This window comes from Canis lupus, chromosome 25, assembly GCF_048164855.1.
Source record: "Canis lupus baileyi chromosome 25, mCanLup2.hap1, whole genome shotgun sequence".
NCBI classification, from domain to species: domain Eukaryota; kingdom Metazoa; phylum Chordata; class Mammalia; order Carnivora; family Canidae; genus Canis; species Canis lupus.
The window spans coordinates 1,571,958-1,592,339 of record NC_132862.1 but is presented as its reverse complement, the minus strand read 5'-3'; the positions used below and the strand labels follow the sequence as shown (position 1 = coordinate 1,592,339).

At 47.2% G+C, this 20,382-nt stretch overlaps 1 protein-coding gene across 5 annotated transcripts; it reads right to left on the bottom strand.

Annotated features, from left to right (window-relative positions):
- Nucleotides 1-9,251: 9,251 nt before the first annotated feature.
- ATP5MC2 (ATP synthase membrane subunit c locus 2) lies at nt 9,252-18,983 on the bottom strand. 5 transcript variants are annotated; one of them, XM_072797681.1, is made up of 6 exons: nt 18,887-18,983; nt 15,978-16,114; nt 13,751-13,820; nt 11,836-11,913; nt 11,091-11,284; nt 9,252-9,523 (listed from the first exon to the last, which is right to left on the bottom strand). In XM_072797681.1, exons 3-6 carry the CDS (start codon nt 13,787-13,789, stop codon nt 9,409-9,411), a joined length of 426 nt encoding a protein of 141 aa, XP_072653782.1. In that variant the 5' UTR covers nt 13,790-13,820; nt 15,978-16,114; nt 18,887-18,983; the 3' UTR covers nt 9,252-9,408. The 5 variants fall into 5 exon arrangements, with proteins under 5 accessions (XP_072653782.1, XP_072653781.1, XP_072653779.1 ...); XM_072797680.1 differs by lacking the exon at nt 18,887-18,983 and adding an exon at nt 16,970-17,023; XM_072797678.1 differs by lacking the exons at nt 15,978-16,114; nt 18,887-18,983 and adding an exon at nt 17,032-17,128.
- Between the last annotated feature and the right edge of the window lie 1,399 nt (nt 18,984-20,382).

Sequence of the window (20,382 nt, the reverse complement as noted above, 5' to 3'; positions counted from 1 at the left end):
ATAGGTGAGTATGGTTGGAGTTTAGGGCGACTGGATGGAGAGAGTGATGAGAAAGTAGGCTGAAAAGACAGGCATGGAAGAAAGACTGTTTACCACCATAAAGTATCTGGACTATGCAATTAGCCACCAGAAGCCACTCAAAGATTTTAAGTAGGAGAGTGACTGATCAAATTCACATTTTAGAAAGATAACTAGCAGCAGCAATAGAGTTTGGATTGAAGGTAGGAGACATTGGAAACCAGGAGACATTTTGAATAACTTTCTGATTTTAAGCAGGCAGCAGAGTATAGTAGGAAGAACATATGGGCCGCCTGGTTGGCTCAATCAGTTGAATGTCAGACTCTTGGTTTCCGTATGGGTCGTGATCTCAGGGTTATGAGACTGAACCCTGCATCCAGCTCGATGCTCAGCAGAGTCTGCTTAAGATTCTCTCTCCCTCTGCCCTTCCCCCTGCTCCTCTGACTCACATTCGCATGCTCTTTCTCAAATAAATTTTTTTTTAAAAGATTTTATTTATTTATTCATGAGAGACATAGAAAGAGGCACAGATAGAGGCAGAGGGAGAAGCAGGCTCCATGCAGGGAACCTGACGTGGGACTCTATCCAGGGACTCCAGGACCACACCCTGGGCTGAAGGCAGCGCTAAACGCTGAGCCACCTGGACTGCCCCTCAAACAAATAAATCCTAAAAAAAAAAAAAAAAAGAAAGAAAGAAAAAAACTTTATTTATTTGCGAGAGCACAAGTGAGTCTATAAATGTGGGGGTGAGGGTGGGCAGAGGGAGAGGGAGATGCGGACTCCTCACTGAGCAGGAAGCCCGTTGTGGGGCTCAGTCTCAGGACCTGAGTTCATGACCTGAGCTGAAGGCAGACCCTTAACCAACTGAGCCACCCAGGCGCCCCTGAATGAATAAATCCTTAAAAAACAAAGCAAAGCAAAGCAAAGCAAAACAAAACAAAACAAATGATTTTGGAGTCAGACCCAAATTCAAATCTTGACATAGCAAATTACAGGGATGATGCCATTTGAACATGAAGGCACAGATCTACAGGTCAAGGAATCCTGAAGATTGCCAAAAATCCACTGGAAACTAAGGGAGAGGTATGGGACAGATTCAGCCTCCCAGCCTTCGCAAGAAATGGACTATGCTGACACACTGATCTTGGACTTTCAGCCTTCGGAATTGTGAGATGATAAATTTCTGTTAAGCCAATCAGTTTGTGGTACTTTCTACTGGTAGCCCTAGCAAGGTAATACATCATGGACAAATTATTCTGTTTTGCTACTCCCCAGTGTCCTCATCTGTAGAATAGGGGTAATCGTGTCTAATGGGGGAGGGGGTGTCACAAGAATTAGTGAAACACATCACTAATTGTGTTTTGAGACATAATTTTTACATCATTGTGAAACACCTGGCATAAGCAAGCAATCCATAAATATTATTGGCACATTTCTGGAGATTTTTTGAAAGATTGCCTGCAACTATCAGGACCATGTGCAATATAACCAAAAAGTAACAGGATGAATAAAATGATCTCAGAATCCCTTTTCCTGTTGGATTTTTCAGAAAGGAGGCCTGGGATTGTCTCGCGGTCTGTTGGGACAGAACACTAGTACAAGAACCACAAGCATCCTCAATGGCAGGAAGATTGAGGCTATTAACATCCTGGGGTGGGGTCAAATTGGAAAGGGAAAGAGGTGAACAAAGTTAGAGAAGCATGGGCCAGATACCTTAGGCCTGCAGGCCTCCCAGCTCACTTCCTTAGGTAAAAAATTTAGGCTGGGGATTGTCCTCTCCTTAGCTCCATAAGGGAAACCCAACGGAGGCCTCATCAGTTTCTGGAACGCCTAGTCCTTTCAAGCAGGGAGTCCCTTGCCAAAGCAAACAATCCCAGCTCTACGATTGTGCTCTGGCTGGGGTAGGGGAGAACAAAGATCCCTTTCTTTGCTTCCCCAACTCTATGGCTCCAGCCAAAGGCACTGTTTACACAATCTTCCCTGGTGAAGAATTTGTTCCTTTTCTCTCTCTAGGTTGCAGCTGGAAAAGATTGACTCCCTCCTTGCCTGTTTCTTTCCCCCAGATCCCTGGTCAGGAAAAGTGCCCCATACCTGAACCTCCCACCCTCAGGCAGGATGTCAGCACACTTAGTAATAACTCTAGGCCCTTTTGTGATATGACAGAGAACCTCAAGGTTTTAATGACAGAAAGCCTATCTGGTTGGGAAAGGGAGGCTGGCTAGAGAGACCAGGAAACTAGCTTGTCTCCATTCCAATTCCGTTTATTCCTCCCTCTTTATTCCCAAGGGATTCCTAGGCTTTCCCAAGTTCATCTGCACAACTAAATCAAATAATCAAAATTCAGGGCAGACTTGGGTTCCTTGTTTAAAAGGGTGATAAGATGGGTAGGATGAAAATAGTGTTTCTAATGGGTAAAAGTTTTCTTTAGGCTTCAGTTTATTAATTCTAGTGGTACATGTTTCCCTCAAGCCCTAAAACAAAGCAAGGAGGAGGAAAGGAAGCCCCAGAGTGGTGGAGTCTAATTTTAGTACTGGCAGAGAATCCTAGCGTTAAGTTACTCCTGGTAAATTAGCAACCAAGAAAGAGCAGAGATAGAACAATTTATAAGATATTGTGTTCTAAAAAGAAGTTTTAAAAGCTAATTCCACTTATTTCCATGACATCTCCAGGAGGCACATCTCAAGGAAATATGCTCATTTCACACAAGGGAAGGAACCTGAAGCCTAAGAGTTTACCAAAACTGACCTCAACTCAGGATTCTGGGACTTTCAATCTGGTCAACTCTACAGGGCCAAGCTGCTTTCTGAAAATGTATGGTTCTTTTGCACTACACACATTTCCTTGAGCTAAATCCCCACTGACTATTCTCCTGTTGCTAAGAGTTACAGGTTAGCTGTTTGTTATCCTTTGCAGCTATGTTTTGGAAACTTAAAGTCCTCACTCCAACTGCTGGGAGATGTGAATGGAAAGGTCTTAGGGGTACAAAGGAGATGCAAGTCTGTCTGGTCTTAGATACCACCCCTACATATACATAACCCTCCCGTTCCACAAGATCTGCAGAGGTGGTTTCTGTAAAAGCATTTACATAATTCCTGGAAGGCTCTAATCCACAAAGGTTAAAAATATCCTTGTTGAGGGCAGAGCTGAGCCAACTCAACTGAGCCTGCCCAGAAACCCAGGAAACAGGCAGTGGGATAAAATGAACCCAGGGGGAAGGCAAAATGCTACCTATCTTCAAGTTAACAATGGGATGGTAATTTTAAGAAAAACAGATCAATTACCTTCACTGGGAAATCTAAAAAACTATCTAGGTTTGTCCTTTCCTCGCCACCAATGTTATCGTGGCCCCTATATCTTGTGGGGTAATAAAACATAAGCAGCTTTGGTCATGGGTTTCTATTTAGTTTTAATCATTTCCTACCTAAATCACCTCAAGGACCAAGTCATCACTCATGAATCTGAGTCTTAGTTTTCTCACCTGTTAAATCAAGAAAAGATATCTACTTCATACAAATGAAATGGCTATAGTAAAAGTTCATGGTATACAGTTTTCGTTTAAAGGTCTTTCCTGGGACATCTGGGTGGCTCAGTGGTTGGTCTGCCTTCGGCTTGGGTCATGATCCTGGGGTACTGCGATCGGGTCTCACATCGGGCTCCTGCATGGAGCCTCCTTCTCCCTCTGCCTCCCTGTCATGAATAAATAAATAAAATCTTAAAAAAAAAAAAAAAAAGGTCTTTCCTTCTTTAGCCTTTCTCAGCTAAAGATTAGATTCAATGAAGAGGCAGAGAGTCGGTAAGTCAACTTTTGGTTTCCTTTCAGTGTAAGGTTCAGATGAAATGTTACTCTTTTTGTAGGTTGAAAAGTTGCACTTATATAAGCTTTCTATCACTACATAACAAATTATTACAAACTTAGTGGTGCTTTTTTTTTTTTTTAAGATTTTATTTATTTGAGAGAGAGAAAGAGAGAGTAGCATGAAAGACCACAAGCGGTGGAGAGGGAGAAACAGGCTGTGCATTGAACATGGAGCCTGATGTGGAGTTCAATCCCAGGACCCTGGAATCATGACTTTGAGCCTGATGTGGGCCTCAATCTCAGGACCCTGGGATCATCACCTGACCCAAAGGCAGCCACTTAATCAACCGAGCCACCCAGACACCCCCACAAACTTAGTGGTTTAAAACAACATCCATTCATCACCTTACTGTTGTGTATATCATAAATCTAGGAAGGCTTAATTGTGTTTTCTGCTTAGGGTTTCACAAAGCCAAAGGCAAGGAAGGTGTTGACTGGGCTGGAATCCTTTTTCTTTTTTCTCTTCTTATGTAGGCGCTACGTCCAGCATGGAGCCCAATGTGGGGCTTGAACTCATGACCCTGAGATTAAGACCTGAGCTGAGATCAAGGGTCAGAAGCTTAACCAACTGAACCACCTGTGTACCCCATGGACTGGAATCTTATCTAGGGGTTCTGAGGAAGAATCCACTTCCAAGCTCACTCAAGCTATTGGCAGAACTCAGGTCCTAGCAGTTATTTAGACTGTGGTCCCCATTTCCTTGCTGGTTGCCAGTTAGGAGGTCAATTTCAGCACTTTTCAGTCCTTGCATTCAAAGCCAGCCATGGCACATTGAATCCTTTTTCTTTCTTTCTTCTTTTTTAAAAGCATATGCTATTTTTTTCTTTTCTTTTTAAAAAATTTTATTTATTTATTCACGAGAGACACAGATTGAGGAGCAGAGACATAGGCAGAGGGAGAAGCAGGACCCCGAGATCACGACCTGAGCCAAAGGCAGATGCTCAACCACTGGGCCACCCGGGCAACCCCCACCTCCCTTTTTATCTTTTAAAATTTATTTATCTGAGAGAGAGTGTGCACATACATAGAGAAGCAGACTGCCTGCTGAGCGGAGAGCCTGATGAGGGGATCGATCTCAGGACTTTGGGATCATGACCTCAGTCAATGGTTAAGACACTCAATGGACTGAGCCACCCAGGTGCCCCCAAATCCTTCTTTCAAATCTCTCATTTCTCTGTCATCAGCCTAAGAAGGCTCTTTGCTTTTAAGAGTTCATGTGATTAGCTCAGGCCCACACAGATAATCTCCCTGTTAGTCAACTATGCCATGTAATCTAACAAAACCACACCCACCACATCCCATCATTTCCACAGGCTCTGGGGATTAGAGTAGGACGTATTTAGGGGAGTCATTTAAAAATTTCTGCCTACCATGGCACTTACTCAAAAGATGAAAGGAAATGATCTCTTATGGGGTGAGGGGAGGAAAAAGCAGGAACAAATTCTCTAACCAACCATTTACACTAATAAGAGAAGCCAAGCATTTGAAAGAGGCCTGACCTCATCCATCGTATTCTATCCATCACGTCTTCTGCCATTTCTAAGGTTGCTAGCTTGATCACAATGTACTAACAAGGTGCCTTGAGATAAAATAAAAACATTTTAAGGAATGCCTGGGGACTAAAAATATCTTCTTGTATTTTAATTTTTCCTCATCAAATAATGAAAACACCAAGCTGTCCAAGAGTGTATCCTAGGAATACATGTTGGAAAATGCACGATAATTTTAGATACAACTCAATAAAGATGAAGTTTCATTGTCCAAAACGCATAGGACAATATTCTCTACTTACCAGTGTGATGCTATTCCACTTCTTTTTTCTATTCAGAATTCAATTAGAATATTCCTTCATCTCATTTCTCTTGAAAGGATGGAAGACACAGAGCAGCCTCTAAGTTCCTGGACACCAACCTAAGCTAAAACATCAATGCTGTTCCTGAATGTATTTCTCATCCTGATGACCTGAGAAAGCCTCAAACTAATAAATCCATCCTGAAAGGGAGGCTGGAACAGGGTTACTCATTACTGCTGTTTAGTATTTAGATTATTTCCAAAGGACATCATTTTCCTCTAATTAGAATGGCACTCCTCCCCTGGTTCTGAAGAAACACAAGTGACTTGAAAAAACTGAGGAATAAGAGGGAAGCAAGCCTATGTTCAGCATCCCTGGTGCTCTCTCAGATGGCTCTGTTTATAGCTAGAATTTCTACATTTTTTGGATGGTCAGTTCCCTTTTCTATGCCAACCATAAAAGAGGGAGAAGCTATCTACAAATGCCTATAATATGCCCTGAGCAACATGGAGAATGAGAAAGCAAATTATAACCAATATATATTGAACATTGATGGCACCTTCCTCTTCAAATACTCAAGGTACCTCTGTGTGTATGCATGTAATTCCTGGAAGAACATTATTATCCTTATTTAATAGATGAGGACAAACTGAGGTCCTAGAAAATTACTGGTTAGTGATGTGCCCAGCATCACAGTGCCAGTGGTAGAAGAGAGATTAGAACATCTCCTGAAGGGGATCCCTGGGTGGCTCAGCGGTTTAGCGCCTGCATTTGGCCCGGGGCGTGATCCTGGAGTCCCGGGATCGAGTCCCACGTCGGGCTCCTGGCATGGAGCCTGCTTCTCCCTCCTGTGTCTCTGCCTCTATCTCTGTGTCTATCATAAATAAATAAATAAATAAATCTTAAAAAAAAAAATCTCCTGAAATTAATGTAACATTGTGGTCAACTACACTAAAAAAAAGTAAAGAAAAAAAAATCTGACTACAAGGACAAGTAGAAAGCTTTCATTACATAATGTAATCAAAGTTGGAAAGATCTTCATAAAATTTGCTCTTGGACCATCTCTACTAAAACATAGCACTCTCCTTCCCAAGTTGTTAGCAACTTGGGTTGCCATTAACTATCTCCTGGGGCTTGAAACTAAGAGGTTGCCTTGATTCCTCCCAAAGAAATTTGCTTCCAAGCTTCTTGCAGCACCATCTCATCATTCACCTCAGAGAGCACAAAAACACGTGGGCCACTAAGCTGTGCTCTCCCCAAGCACCTAAGTTGATAAAGGGTTAGCTAGAATCACTCCCAAAGAAAGGTCCAAGGAAAGAAGCAAAACAAATACCTGGTGACTCAGAGAGGGGATGGGCAGCAGGGGCCAAAACACAGATACAAATTCAAGATACTGTAATAGAGATCTATTCCGTATCTCAAAATATATAGAATAACTTCCACTCACTCTGGGTTGGAGGAGCTATTCTTGTGAAGGCCCCACTTGGGAGCCCCAAGGCCCAGAATGCATTTTAGTTGGGGATGGTACAGCAATCTGGAAGCAAGCTATGGATAGGATCCCTCTCAACCCTTGATTACAATAGCAAAGGGACAAGGGTGAATGATTTTGGGTGACCTGCTTCCTAAGAATCAGTTTACTCTGGGGTTAAGTCTCTGCACTGGGCTTTAACTTCATAGTCATCAATTAACGCAAAAGAAAAACTGTTGTGGTCATTCACATTATCAGGAAAGGACTTTAAACATACTTAGGATAAGGCTTATTTAAAGTGTATCTAATTGGGGGCACTTGGGTGGCTCAGTTGGTTAAGTAGCGCCTTTGGCTCAGGTCATGATCCCAGGGTCCTGGGATCAAGCCCTGCATCCAGCTCCCTGCTCTGTGGGGGGAGCCTGCTTCTCCCTCTCCCTCTGCCTGCTGCTCCTCTGGCTTATGCTGTCAAATAAATAAAATCTTTAAAAGACAAAACAAAATACTACCAAAAATAAACAAACAAACAAATACAATGTATCTAGCCGGGGGGGCCTGGGTGGCTCAGTCGATTAAGGGTATGCCTTCAATGCAGGTCCTAATCCTGGGGTCCTGGGACTGAGCCCTGTGTTGGACTCCCTGCCAAGGGTGGGGTCTGCTCCTCCCTCTACCCCTCTCCCTGCTCATGCTCTAATAAATAAATAAAATCTTAATTTTTTTTTTTTTTTAATGATAGTCACACAGAGAGAGAGAGAGAGGCAGAGACACAGGCAGAGGGAGAAGCAGGCTCCATGCACCGGGAGCCCAACATGGGATTCGATCCCGGGTCTCCAGGATCGCGCCCTGGGCCAAAGGCAGGCGCCAAACCGCTGTGCCATCCAGGGATCCCAATAAATAAAATCTTAAAAATAATAAAGTATATCTAGCCTTTAGAAAACAATTCTTCACTTTCATATTAACTCCACTGTCCAATGTTCCTTTTCAGGAATTTTTAAGGGAAAAGGCTTATCTTTGCTTATTCTTTCCCTCTTGCTTGGGAAAATAAGTCTTTGGCAACACTGGGCTTGGGGGTCCCAAGACCGACAGTATGGTATGGCTCTAAGACATGATCCTTATTCTAGCTCCGCCTCTACTAGTGAATGATCCTGAGAGAACCCTTTAACTTTTCAAACTCTTCGTTTCCTCATTTGTAAAGTAAGGTGCGTGGTTTAGATGATTAAATAAAAAATTCGACAAAGATATTTTTGAGATGCATCATCCTAGATACTTCTAGGAATATAAAAATGAATATGACATAGTCCCTTCAAGGAACCGAGACTAACTTGGAAGATAAAAGACACACACACATATAAATCTACAATTTATCATAGACCAGAAGCATTAGAAAGGATACAAAATGCTCTAGAGTCCTTTTTTTCAGTTAATGCTCATTTGATTGATGGTAGATGGAAACCAGATGAAAGCTTCATAATCAAGAGGCAGCATTTTAAACTAAGTCTTTAAAGATAACAGGGAGTTTAACTAAGAGGAAAGTGAGTGAAGATTCAGGAAAAGAAGGCAAAGATGGCCAAAGAGCAAGGCCTGAAGATAAGGACAAGAAAGAGGGAAAGTATTTGAAAATGAAAATACCAGTTTGGGTAGAGTGTATGGGAATAAGAGATAAAGCTGAGAAGGCTGAGGTCAGACTGTTTTTGAATTGGTAAATGACACAACTAGTTTCATACTTAAGGATTAATCTGGGAGTGGTGGATAAAAGTAACTGCTAGAGGGAAGAGACTGGAGGCAGGAAGCCAGTTAAAAGGTTATTGCAATAGACCAAGTGGGTGGCAATGAGGGCCTGAGCCAGGATAGTAGCAGTGGAAACAGCCCATTCGTCGTAATTTTAAGCCAGCCTTGTTTGTTTCCACTGACCCAATCCTCCAAGATAACAGGCCATCCCAGGTGAAAATTATTAAAAAGGACTGCTAATCTGAATAAAGCCTTCCTGACACAGAATGAAGAACAAGTGAGCCCAGACTCATGCAGAGTTTAGAATTGTCACCACCCACCAGGCCTTATACTCTCACCAAGGCACTCAGCCAACTGCGGAGAACAAATATACACAGGAGACACAAGAAAGATCTTATTAATACAGTATTTATTTGTCTTTCCTCTGTCAAACCCTGAGCCAACCACTTTCCCCAGGCTGCCTGGGGAGGTATAGGAAAAGGAACATACAGGGCATACAGGGCAGACAAGACATGGGAGAAAGACCTATGGGAGGTGGAGACGACTCCTTCACATGGCGAAGAGGATGAGAAAGGCCACCATCAGGCAAAAAAGCCCCATGGCCTCCGAGAGGGCAAAGCCCAGAATGGCGTAGGAGAAGAGCTGTTGCTTCAGAGAGGGATTCCTGGGAGAAGGGGAGGAGAAAAGACTGAATTTCTAGTCCACACAAAGAAAAAGACAAACATCAAAGGCAGGCTCAGGGAAAACTCATCTCCATCTCCTCAAGCTCATCTTATGTAATGAGTCTCTCAGAGTGACACCATCATGCCCCCAATTCTTGCCTGATACATCAAGGGCTTACAGACTGAATGATGGGAGTGGAAAATACAAAATTCTGTAACATGGCCCAAGTACAAACATTACCTTCTCTAGTGGATTACCCGTATCATAACTTAAGACCTCTGGGCCTGGACATTTAACTATCCAGGGCCCAACCATAATGGAAGAGGTATCCAGAGTGGCAGAGTCTATCAGAGTAGTGTTTTGAAACTTTAAGTAGCAGAACCTCAAAAGACAAAATGTATAAAAATCAAACTACAATGGCAAAAAAGTGCGGGATTTTAAAGGCTTGTTTGACTGGTCTCCCCTTCATTCTTTAAGATGGTCTCTGGGCATATTTCAAAACCCTAGGGCTTTATGGAATACAACCAGAAAAAACCCATTCTAGAGAACAAGGGAATTAGAGGGACAGACTATTTTCTTTCATTTCAAAATAGTCAAAGATTTTGGGCTTTAAGAAGCTACAAATGGTCTGTGGGGTTTAGAAACAAAATGGGATAAAAGACTCCCAACTTTGGAAGTCAATGTATCATTCTATTTCCCTTAGTCTGTCCCCTCTGGAAGCCTTGATGGATAAGGCAAAGAACACCAGCTTCTAACAGAACTGTGGACACAGAAGCAGGCAGGCTAGTTTCATATAAATCCTAACAAATAAACCTATTTCCTCAAAGGCATTAAGAGAACTAGCAGGTCTCAAGAGGATTAATTTAGTTCTAACAGTGAGTTGCCCAGAGCTGGTGGAGACCAAATAGTCCCAAGTGTCAGGAAGCTGTGGGGTTGGCTGCAAAGGCAGTTTTCCCAGGAGTGATGGGGAATTCCCAGGGATGGGGAAAAGCAGCAACAAAACCACTATGCTGACTTGAGGCTCTAGACCAGTGGCAGCAAACTTTCTCTGTAAAGAGCCAGACAGTAAATATTGTAGCTGTTGTGGGTCACACACAGTCTGTTGCCCCCCCACCCCACCCCCATTTTCATGACACTTTAAAGATGTAAAACCCATTCTTAGCTCAGCTGTACGAAAACCAAGTGGTGGCCCAGATATGGCCCTCCCACCTTGTTTTGCTGACTTTCCAAAGCTTTTCAAAGGAATTTTCCAATATGGTAGCCACTAGTCACATGTGACTACCTAAACATATTCTAAGCACACAAAATTTAAACTTTATGTACTTTTAGTTAATTAAAAATTTATTTATTTTTAAGTAATCTCTACACCCAACGTGGCACTGGAACTCATGAACCTGAGAGTCACATGCCCTACTGACTGAGCCAGCCAGAAGCCCCTACTTAATTAAAATTTAAATTCAAATAACCACATGTGGCTACTGTATAAGAGTGTAGAGCTCAAGATCCCTAGATATTTCTGCCTAGATCTTTGGAAATATATCTGAGAGCCAATGGAGGGCCCATCTTACCTGGCATAACCAATGATGAGGCTCCCAAACACAGTCCCAATTCCAGCCCCAGAGCCAGCCACCCCTACAGTGGCAGCCCCAGCCCCAATGAACTTGGCTGCCGTGTCAATGTCCCTTGAAATGGCGCTGGTTTGGAAGCTGCGGCTAGGAATAAGTGAGGTCAGGGGATGTGGGGCTGTCAAGCTGCTGAGGCTCTGTGAAGACACAGGTAGAAGGTAAAGATTTTTAAAAATCTCTTTTTGCTTCGGTAATTTTTGTACCATTTAAGCCTTCTGTGTTATCACATTCCATGCCTTTTCCCCCAAACAGAAAAACTTTTAACTCCCTGGAAAATCCCATAAAATGTTGCCAAGAACTTTTTGATACAAGGTGGGTATCAAATACCTTCAAGATTCAGGTATGGTCTAGAAGTTTAAGACTGAAGCCCTTGCCAGTTGTTGGTGCCCTGAAATCATCATCTATCTGCATGGGACCAAATACCACCAGCCAAAGTCAGTAAACTAGGTCAGGTAATGGTAGTTATCAGCAGCACACACGGGCATGTGCTGTCAGTGGCAAAAGTTGGAACACTAGATCATATGTAGTATGGGCTGTCCTCCTATCTTCACCTAAACCAATGGCCTTGATCCTTCACTAACTTTTGTCTGTGATGACTGTCCTCAGCACTCCCCCTACTGGTGCTGCCAGGCAGCCCTCTTCACCCTTCACCCCCAAACCACAGGCCCAATTCCACCTCATAAGGTACCTTATCTGTCAGTGTCTCTGGTGGTTTTAGCACCACTGCAGACAGTGATCGGCTCAACAGCTGAGAGGTGCTCCGGACCTAAGGGGAATGACACAAAGGCAAGAGGGTCAAGAAAGGCAGTGGAGGAGTTTCAGAACCATCCCAAGTTGTCACATGGATGCCCCATTCGTTCTCTTGAACTTAAATCAGAATCTTGGATCAGGGCAGCCCGGGTGGCTCAGTGGTTTAGCGCCACCTTCAGCCCATGGCCTGATCCTGGTGACTCAGGATCGAGTCCCACTTCAGGCTCCCTGAATGGAGCCTGCTTCTCCCTCTACCTCTGTCTCTGTCTCTGCCTCTCTGTGTCTCTTTCATGAATAAATAAATAAAATCTTAAAAAAAAAAAAAATCTTGGATCATTCTTTTACTTTAGCAAATTTTAGATTCAAGAACTACACTAGTTCTCTTACTTTCCAGGCTTCTCCTTTGGTTTAAGGGAAGAAATCTACTTCCTTTCAGGCCACAAAGTATTACCCTCTCACTATATCCTTTCACAGGCCTTGAGAATGGGAAGAAAACCAAGCCTCAGAAGCAATTGCTTCACTTAGTAAGAGAGATATATTGGTAATGGCCAGCCTGTAAGAGGGAAGCCAATGATTGGAGGAGCATCTTTTCCTAAACACATCCTTCAGGAAAACATGCAAAATGATCCATGCTCAAAATCCACTCCATCCTGTAGCCTTTTCTAACCCCCAGCAAAAGCAGACAACATAGTGGTTACCAGCCAGGGTTCTAGTCAGATACATCTAGAATTTTTTTTTAAAGATTTTTAAACTTATTTATTAATGATATATATGGGGGGGGGGGGAGGCAGAGACACAGGTAGAGGGAGAAGCAGGCACCATGCAGGGAGCCCAACGTGGGACTCAATCCCAGGTCTCTAGGATCAGGCCCTGGGCTGAAGGCGGCGCTAAACCGCTGAGCCACCAGGGCTGCCCAAGATAGATCTAGATTCTAATTTTAGCTCTATTTCAGCTGTGTAATCTCAGGACAAGTCACTTAAATCTTTCTAAACCTGCTTTCTCATCTATTAAATTGGCATACAATAATCCAGGGTTGATGTGAGAAGTGAATGAAATTATATACACAAAATGGTACACTCAGTGGCAGGCATAATAAGTATTCCACCAACGGTATCCAGGAATAGCACCACCCTTTTCCACTCACGGATGTATGAATCAGTTATCTCCATCAACAAATAATCTGTAATTTCTGGGGCACCTGGGTGGCACAGTAAGTTATATGCCCGACTCAGTTTTAGCTCAGGTCATGATGTCAGGATTGTGAGATCGAGCCCTGCATCAGGCTCCACACTCAGAGCTGAGATTCTCTCTCCCTTTTCCTTTGCCCCTCCCACTTGTAACTCTCTCTTCCTCCCTCTAAAATAAATAATACATCTTAGAAAAAAAAATCTTTTTTCCATGCTGCTGCTTCTGAATCAAATATTTTTCCAATGTGTATTTACAGGTGTTTCAACCACCCCAATTTAACCTCCCAGAGGGAACTCTGGGCGGTGGCTCTCGAACACTCAGGGCAAGATCCTGTACACAGTGTATACTCAGTTCAAGTTAGGCTATCTACTTCATGTTTACCATTTCTAGATGGGTTCTAGTTTATAGAACAGAGAGTCAGGATACAAATAACCTGATCTTAGTCTAGATTCTCCTTTACACTCTTCTTCTAATATGGTTGGATGAAAAGAACCAACAGCTTCCAAGGGATCTGAGACAGGGAGTATCTGGTAAGCATTCACTCTCTGCTGTCAGGCTAACACAGCAAAGGACCTTCCACCAGCTCAGCTGTGAAGACAGTCCTATGGCAAGGAGAGATGAGATGGCCCTCCTGAAAAATTCTTCCAAAAAAGGCAGGTACTCACCAAGAAGGGGGTGGAGACGAACTTTGCACAGGCGTACATTTTCAGGGGATGAGGGGCTGTAGCAGGAGAGCTGGAATTACAGAAGCAGCATTGTAAACATTGTCCTTGTTCACCAAAGGACATCCTTATTAGCAGAAAAGGTGCTCTGGAAAAGTTAAATGGCCCTGAGAGCAGAGTGAATGACCTCAAGTCATCAGCAGAGATGGAATTAAAACCAAGTCAAGACTCCCTCCACAGCTGCCTTTCAAGATTTCCTTGTCATCAAGTGACTCCCCCTGTCTGAACAAGTAGCCACCTGGTCTCAACTTTAAGACCTGTCACTCAGTTCCATAGCTCAGGAGTTGGTGTTGTCAGAGGAAGTTCCTGTGTCCTCTAAATTTTCTTCAGTCTCTATTCAAAAGGAACTCTTCTCAAGATTTCATTGTCTGGGACTGAAACAGCTGCCCTTTAAAGACTCTTGGGACATATTTGTTGAAGGCCAAGACCCTGGAAGGATCTCCAACAATCTTTTACTGAATTACCTAAAACTTACTGGATTCCTCAAACACTTCATTTTCCTACCTTAATTAACAGGGGCAGATCAATGAGGAATCCGCCCATTAGTCTAACTATGACTGTTAAAGTATTCATTTTCACATTCACACTAAGAAGCATTCAATTTTGTACGTTCAAGATCTAAAACAATGCTAATACCTGTAGGTGCCCTAAGTTGGTAGAAATATTTGAGACACTTGTTGAGTTAAAGACCTACAAAAATGATTTCTCCAAGTGAGACATCCACCTGAACTACTTACCTGAGGAAAGGGACAGTGTATTCAAAATGTGTATTCAAAAAATTTTGCATATTTGGGTCCCACTTTAGACGTTCTCGGTCAAGATCTCTGGGTATAAGGCCCAAGTATCCTATACTTCAAACAAGCTTCTCAAGTGATCCTTAGGTACACTGAGAGCACTTTTTTTTTTTTTTTTTAAAGATTTTACTTATTTATTCATGAGAGATACAGAGACAGGGAAAGGGAGAAGCAGGCTCCCTGCAGGGAGCCCAATGCGGGGACTTGACCCAGGACTCCAGGATCATGCCCTGAGCCAAAGGCAGATGCTCAACCACTGAGCCCCCCAGGCATCCTGAGAGCATGGTCTTTAAACCAGTCTCCTAATGATCGTACTCATAGAGCCAGGAATCTTCTCACACTTAAAATGCTTCCTAGCGGCACCCGAGAGCCTTTGACTCAGATCGTGATCACAGGGTCCTGGAATAGAGCCCTGCATCGGGTTCCCTGCTCAGTGGGGAGTTTGCTTCTCCCTTTACCTCTGTGCTCTCTCTCAATAAATAAAATATCAAAAAAAAGTTAATGCTTCCTAATATGAAATACTCAAGGATTACTTAAGCCTGTTAACTAACACTTCCTTAAATGAGTTGTAATCAAGATTTTCCAAGGCTACCCTTGAATCCAGCATCAGTCACTTTCGGATTAATCGATGCCTTCAATTCTTGTCCTGTCTCCAGGTGCTCATATATAACTCTAACCCAATTTTGCTGCAGACTATAAAGGTTTTCTTTGGTCAAAATCAGAAAATTTCCTTAAAGCTTAAAAAAAAAAAAAAAAAAAAAACGTGGACAGGGAGAGGGGCATCTGGGTGACTCAGTAACTGAGTGCTCCACTATTGGTTTCAGTTCAGGTCACTGGCTCAGGGTCCTGGGATTGAGCCCCACAAAGGGCTCTGCACTCAGGCTGGAGTCTGCCTGAACTTCTCTTCCTCCCCCCCCGCCCCCCCCCCCCCCCCGTCCCTCCTCCCTAAAATAAATAAGTCTTAAAAAATAAAATAAAATAAAAAAGGACTAGACATCTGGCTGGCTGTCAACAGGACATATGACTCCCAGGTTGTGAGTTCAAGACCCAACTTGGGCATAGAGTTTACTTAGAATGTAATAAGTAGGCTGCCCGGGTGGCTCAGCGGTTTAGCGCTGCCTTCAGCTCAGCTCAGGTTGTGATCTTGGGAGTCCCGGGATGGAGTCCTGCATTGGGCTCCCTGCGTGGAGCCTGTGTGTCTCTCATGAATAAATAAAATCTTAAAAAAAAAAAAAAAAAAAACGTAATAAATAAGTAAATAAACAGTTTCCCCCCAAGGCAAATTAAACCTCAGTTATTTGCAAAACATATTTCTGCGGGGGGGGGGGGGGGGAGTAAATTAAGCAACAGGTTAACAAGTTCAAGGCGGTACTGACGTGTACAAGCCCGCAACATGGGATCCCTGAGTGGCTCAGTGGTTTAGCACCGCCTTCGGCCTAGGGCGTGACGGGGGGGGGTCCCGAGATCGAGTCCCACGTCGGGATCCCTGCATGGAGCCTGCTTCTCTGTGCCTCTCTCACGAATAAATAAAAAAATTAAAATAAAATAAAATAAAAAATAAAATAAAATAAAATAAAATAAAATAAGCCCGCAACAAAGGGTGCCACTACAGGAGGCTGCACGAGGTGCAGACGGCTCCCCTGGCCACCTAACCAGGGCGGGCCTGCACCTGCCAGCCTACGACACTGCGGACCAGGTGAGGAGCAGTCACGTCGCTAGGGAGCTGCTGACTGAACCACTAGCCGTTCGTTCCCTCAAACCTCTCCGTGTGGAGAGCGGGGTCTGGGGAGCGTCAGCGGCCCCTGACAGGAGAGCCGGCGGGCGAGGACCGGCCCACGCGGCCCCGCGCCTCCCCGGGGCCTGCTCCTCAGACAGAACCCCGCCGGCAGCCCACTTCCGGTCCTGGCGGCCGCGCCGGGGGAGGGCTGCGGGTGTAGCCCCCGGCCGCCTCCTGCGCCACGGCCTGCGTGGGAGCGGGTTTCGGCTGCCGTTCCACCACGTCCACGTGGGCTTACAACAGGAGACACCGGCCACCCCCACGGCTTGGGGCAGCAGAGGCGCAGGAGTCGGAGGGACGAGAAGGGGAAGCGGAGGCCGGCGGGGCCTGGCGTTTGTGGCGACGCCCGGTGGGCAAGAGTGAGGAAAGCGCCTCCGTGAGGGCCGAGTGGCCAGGGGGACCGAGTCGCCAGCTCCACGGCGCTCCTCCCGCCCCCCCCTCCCCACAAGGCTCCCAAGATGGCGGCAGCCCCGCGCGGCTGGAGGTCACCGGCACGCGGCGGGGGCGGCCCGAGGGCGCGGGAGCAGCGGGACGAGGGCGGGCGGGAGGCCCCGGGTGGGAGCGCGCAAGGAAGGCCCGCACAGGACTCACGCGACGTGGGCGTCCCGCGCGCGTGCGCGGCGCATCGCGGGCGCGAGGGCACAAGGCCTTACCTGCTCCCAGAGCGGAGACGACCGAGAGGGGCGGGGGTGGTGGTGGGCGGGAAGAGCCAAAGGAAGGCTCGGCGCATGCGCGGCCTGGACCAACGAGTCGCCCTACGAGGGCTAGAGTGACCGCGACGTTGGGGGTCGGCCCGGGCGCCACAGCGCCGCCTGCCAGCTGTGCGTCGGGGCCCGGCCAGTCGCTCCACCTGGTGTTGGAGACGGGGAACTGCAGGCGGAGCGGGCCCCGTGCAGAAAAGAGCTCAGCTCGGCCCGGAAAACCCGAAAACCCGAAAGCCCATCCGTAACGTGGCCTGCGGTTTTGGTCGGCCCAGCGTTTGGGGTCTCGGACGCGTGTCCCCGGTCCCAGCATGTGCAGTCGCGTTGCCAAGCCTCCCTCCCCTCCACACACACAAATACCAGAATCCAGTGCTAAGTAACAGACATCGAGTTTGGGGTTCGGGGGCTCAAAATGTAGCAGAAGGAAAATGAAGTCACGGGACTCCTGCCTTCTGTGGCCCAGGAGCCCCGACCTTATGGATGGGAAGCCCGTGCAATGGGCGAGTAAAGCCGCAGGTCTTTATTGCCCTCTCCCTCTTATTCTAGTGATGAGCCAAGAGGAAACGGGCCTCGCGGACCAGAAGGTAGGGGCTCCCGGGGGCCATGACTCCAGCGCCCGGACGCTGGGCCTCGTCTCCCGGGTGCTGCGACCGTCGAGGAGGGCATCGGAGGTCCTTGCAGGGCGGGCGCCATCTGCGGGCGTGGACATGAGCGGCCCTCGCGCCCTTTGGCTCTTCCCTGCCCCCCCCCCCGGGGGGGGGGGCGCTCCCGGCCTCACCCCTGCTCCGGGCCTCCTGGTCTCCCCGGGAGGGAGGGGGGCGGCAGGGCCTAGCGCCTCGGCTCCTGCCCCAAGCCCGGCCATCGGGCGTCGGGCTTGAACGCAGCGCGAGAAGGACGGGGAAAGCTCGCCAAACCCCCATAAAAAATAAAAAATAAAAAGAGAGCCGCGGCTGTAAATAAAGCCAAATCCGCCACCCTCCGAGGGGCCGTTTGTCCTCCCCTCCTTGGCCCCGTCCTTCCCGCCGCCCCCTCCCGGCTCCCGGCCCCGCGGCGCCCCGGCCCCGAGCTCCTCCATTTAATCGGATTTGGGAGAAGGGGAGGATAAATCACGGCAGCAGCTTTACGGTCCCGGAGGAGAGGCGAGCCGCAGCCAGGCACACCCCGGCCGGCGATAAAAAGCGGCGCTGAAAGCCCGCGGAGCAATTTCCCGGGACCCCGAGCGACGCCATTACAGGAATGTAATTTTGCCCGGATGAGGCCCCGAGTTTAATTATCCTCGCGGAGGAATTTCAATGCGGCCAATCCATCTTGCAGGCGGGCGGCAGAGGGATTTATATGGGCCCGTTATTTCACACCGATCCTCCATCTGCATTTTTATGGCCCTGAGCTCCTGGAGGGAGGGGGAGGCGCGGGGAGGCACCGGGCGCGGGCGCGGGCGGAGGCCGGGCCTCCCCGCGTCCACGCCGCCCGCTCGGGCAGGATTCTCACCCGTTTCCCCGAAACTCCCACACCGCCCCCGGCCCCAGGGCTAGACTCGGAGCGGGGGGGAGGGGGGAGGTGCAGAGGGGAGCTGGGATCGTAGGGAACCCATCAACAGGTATTCACCCGGCGGCCAGGGGCGCTGCAGGGAGGTCCCCGCCCCCCGCCCCACCCCCGCCCCCACCCCCACCCCCGAGCCCGCAGCTTCAGGAGCCGCCACGCAAGGGTCGTGGCAGCCGATGGCCCGACAGTTCAGACCACCCCCCCCCCCCAGGATTGGAAGAAGGGGCCCGCGAGGACGCTGGGGGCTACAGGCTGCAGTGCTGACCCCCCCTCGGTGCTGGGCTCCGGATTCACGCCCGACTTGCCGTGACCTTGGGCGAGCGGCTGACCCTCCTGAATCCCTGTCCGCCTGGCAGCGGGGGGGGGGGGGGGGGGGGCGTCAGAGGGCTTCCCCACCCCCACCCCAACCCCCACCCCCTCCCAGCGAGGGCGCAGGTTACAGGCCCCGGAGCTCTTAACAAGGTGCTTGGAGCTCAGTACGAGTGCAGTAAGTGCTAGTAACACCAACACCAGTTCTTGGTATTGTTGTTATCATCGTTGGAGCCGGAAGCATTGCGGTTCGATTCTGCACTGCTCCCTGGGGAGACTCGATTGCAAGATCCCTGCAGGGTCGTCTCCCGAGACTCAACGATCACGTACTGCACTTTTTTCATCATCAATCATGCAAAACAAGTCCTTTGGTCGGTGGATGGAGAGACGGGTGGGGAGGACGGGGACCCGGGGAGGCCTAGGGCTGCCAGGCCCGAAGTCAGAAATTAAATCAGTAGGGGGGCGGCGAGGCTGCGGGCAGGGGCTGCGGTACGTGGGACGGGGCGAATTTCAAGACAACAAAAGGGAACGTTAGGGAAGGGTCTAGGGATCTTCTGAGCCCAGGGCTTGGGAAAGGGGCCTTCCACCACTTGAGCGATGGAAAACTGGAATCCGGGAAGGAAAGGGTGTGGAGCCAGACTATCCTTTCCAATCAATCCCTTTCTTTTCCTACCAGACCATGTAACAAGGTTGGCCTGATTGGCCAGTTTTTCTAATGACTGTTAGTGGCACATTCTGACTGGTTAGCAGCCTCCCTGCACAGTGGTGACGGAGAAATGAGATTGATCTTTTCTTTCTTAGGATTGGTTAATAGCCCCCAGGGGGGCCAGAGGCTCATTTTAATTGACTGGATAGGCTAGGAGGGAGGTCCAGCACCTCTCATACAGAAATTCTGAGTGTTCTTTTCCGCAAAGGTCACCAAGAAAGAGTCCTGATTGGCTTATGTATGTTTGCCTTTGGACTGGAAACAATGGCTTAGACAAGAAAAAAATCAAAAGAAAAAATCAAAAGAATCATGCAGGCTTGCCACAGTTCCATTTGAAACCCCAGAGATGGATTCACAGAGAGAAACATAAGAAGGATAAAAAGAGAGAATAGGACATAGAGAAATGCAAAGGAAAAAAAAATTGCCAGAGAGAAGTGGAAGGGTTTGAATAATTTATTTTTCACTCCTGATGGCTTACGATGAGGCTACTTTAGGATGCGCTTTGCTAGATGCACATGTCAACCAGCACAAGGCATGGAAAGAACAGCTGTCTTGGAAGCAGGAGACTGGGGGGGGTCTAGTCCTAGCATTACTACTAACACCCCCAATAATTTTACATGTTACCATATATCTCAAAACTCCAGTTTCCTCATTTGGAAAAATCGGGGGGAAATTTTTTAAGGTTTTTAAGGTTCTCTCCAGTGTTAACCTTCTAGGATATCCTTTGTGTTCAACAGGCCCTTTTG